The sequence below is a fragment of the Perkinsus marinus genome, assembly GCF_000006405.1.
Source record: "Perkinsus marinus ATCC 50983 genomic scaffold scf_1104296956574, whole genome shotgun sequence".
Classification (NCBI taxonomy): Eukaryota; Perkinsozoa; order Perkinsida; family Perkinsidae; genus Perkinsus; species Perkinsus marinus.
The window spans coordinates 1-1,981 of NW_003207427.1; the positions used below are offsets into that span (position 1 = coordinate 1).

The following is a 1,981-nucleotide window of genomic DNA, read 5'->3' on the forward strand; positions in this document are numbered from 1 at the left end:
ATACGCACAAATGAATAAGAGATGATGATCTTACATGACGACGATAGCCGGCAAGATCGAAGATGTATAAAATGTCATCCATAGCGGCATCCCCGACGATACGATGGAATGTCGAGAGGACCAATCTATCGGGGGCCTTCCGTAAAATATTCACCACATGCGACAAGCATCTATGGAGGGAACTCACAAGGAGGGGAGAACGCCAACCCACCTGTGGGCTTCCACTCTCCCCACACGAGCCGTCAGCTCAGCGAGTAGTTGTGCGACGTTCGTCTGTTCTCTTTCATCGAGTGGAGGCGCCGGAGTTAGCTCACCAAAAGATGATGATGCTGAGGACGGTGTAGGGGAGTCAAGCTCCGGTACAGCAGCCATATTGTGGACGAGTATCTCAAACTTAACCACAACAATATCAACTGTCAGTGTTGGAATACATATTCGACTTGCCTGTCTGAGCTCGGGAGTTCCCTCACTACATTATAAAACATGAACTCAGCTAGGAGTGTGCAAAGAACAATACGAATCTCCCAAAATTCTTGCAGAACACATAATAACGAGTTTCACCCGTGATATGAAAAACAGTAGCGATAAAAGACATCTCACTGAGCATGCCGTAACACGCCCGCAAACCTTCAACTTTTCAGCCGAACACTTGACTAGACCAAGCGTAAGAGAGGTAGATGATTCCTAGGACACTCTGCACCTTGAAAATGGTCATGGTATGCTTCTCTATGCTGCTCGCCGCTCCCCTTAGATGGCAGTAAACTGATAGTGCCAGATCGATGATATAGTAGATACTTAGCACCACAGAGCCCAATAGGGAGTAGGATACCTGAAAAAATGCCAAGAGACTGCAAATGATGATCAGTGATCGATTATCAATCCAAAGCCGCCTTTTAAACTTTGGTTTATCAATCACCTCGACTCGTATTATTAGGCTGGCCCGGGCTGACCCGATGAGCTTTAATAGTATACAGCTCCAACCATTCGCCTCAGACGAATTCAAACAAATTCAGAAGAATCATCTGAATTTGAGGCCTGCTGGGCAAGGGGTGCGAGATGCTCCGAACAGGCGCATTGAGAAGTTGCGATGATCCACACGTTAATATCCCATATTCGAGACTCACGCGGAATGTTTGAGATTAAACACTCAGCGTTGTGACTCGCGGGAATATCACCGAGAAGAGCCAGGGAACATGGGAGAGTCCAATCTTACAAGGGCTGCACACACCGTTAGTGTCCACATGAGCCATTGAGCCTTGAGGAGGCCGAGCTTCACAACCGTGGTGTTCTTCCCGCATTTAGCATCGTCATCGATGTCGATCATCTCCCCATGCAGCTGGCCACGTGCCATTGCCAGCCAGTGAAATAGCCATCCACCTGAACGCAGGGATGCGCTCTGGGAACTGCCTCCTGTAACCATTCCGGGCAAGCAGGGACAAAATTTGTGTCGATACGGATAGTCTTCTACAATTTGGTGTTCCTAGAAAGTCGATTCGGCTAGAAAGGGGCCACCTCTCGAGCACAGGAGGAAGTCAGACGACGCGGAATGGGTACTACCTATTGATGGTAAAGGGATGTTGTTGATCTCGCATGAGAACATAGTGATGCATGATACACCGAGCAGCACACAGGGGACCTCCCAAGGGCCCTTCCGAGCCAGTGACACTGGAGGTATGTTATAGACTATGTTACACAGTGAAAAGCCGAACACCCACATAGCGGGACTCAGCCATTCCGTGGTCATCGCGAGAACGACGATCGGACAGAGATTAATGACCGCTATCAGCAGAGGCAGCTGAGCTAGTTCAGACTTGCTAGCCCTAGCTCCGAATACGTAGTTGCCCTTACGAGCATGCAATTGGTCCACATCGAAATCTACTATGTCATTTATACCAAACATGAGCAGATTGAGTGGTAGAGTAGAAGATAGCAGACCGATGTAGAAGGGTAAGGTACACAAGAGACTCCAATGACCACCGGT

General features: G+C 48.6%; 2 protein-coding genes across 2 annotated transcripts; both read right to left on the reverse strand.

The window, feature by feature from the left end:
* Positions 1-211: 211 nt before the first annotated feature.
* On the reverse strand, positions 212-372 carry Pmar_PMAR000219 (hypothetical protein; the record flags this gene model as incomplete). Its single annotated transcript, XM_002775129.1, has 1 exon — positions 212-372. A coding segment is annotated over one exon (161 nt), but the record flags the coding sequence as incomplete, so codon positions are not given.
* A 127-nt stretch (positions 373-499) lies between these two features.
* Pmar_PMAR000220 (hypothetical protein) lies at positions 500-1,942 on the reverse strand. Its single transcript, XM_002775130.1, has 3 exons — positions 1,558-1,942; positions 1,214-1,377; positions 500-829 (listed from the first exon to the last, which is right to left on the reverse strand). Exons 1-3 carry the CDS (start codon positions 1,898-1,900, stop codon positions 638-640), a joined length of 699 nt encoding a protein of 232 aa, XP_002775176.1. The 5' UTR covers positions 1,901-1,942; the 3' UTR covers positions 500-637.
* Between the last annotated feature and the right edge of the window lie 39 nt (positions 1,943-1,981).

Excerpts from the sequence above, each read along its gene's own strand:
- Pmar_PMAR000220 (XM_002775130.1), bottom strand. The coding sequence starts at position 1,900 with ATGTTTGGTATAAATGACATAGTAGATTTCGATGTGGACCAATTGCAT. Across the intron at positions 1,378-1,557 it reads CATCCCTTTACCATCAATAG|GTGGATGGCTATTTCACTGG; the intron begins GTAGTACCCATT and ends CCCTGCGTTCAG. Across the intron at positions 830-1,213 it reads TAACGGTGTGTGCAGCCCTT|GTATCCTACTCCCTATTGGG; the intron begins GTAAGATTGGAC and ends GCATTTTTTCAG.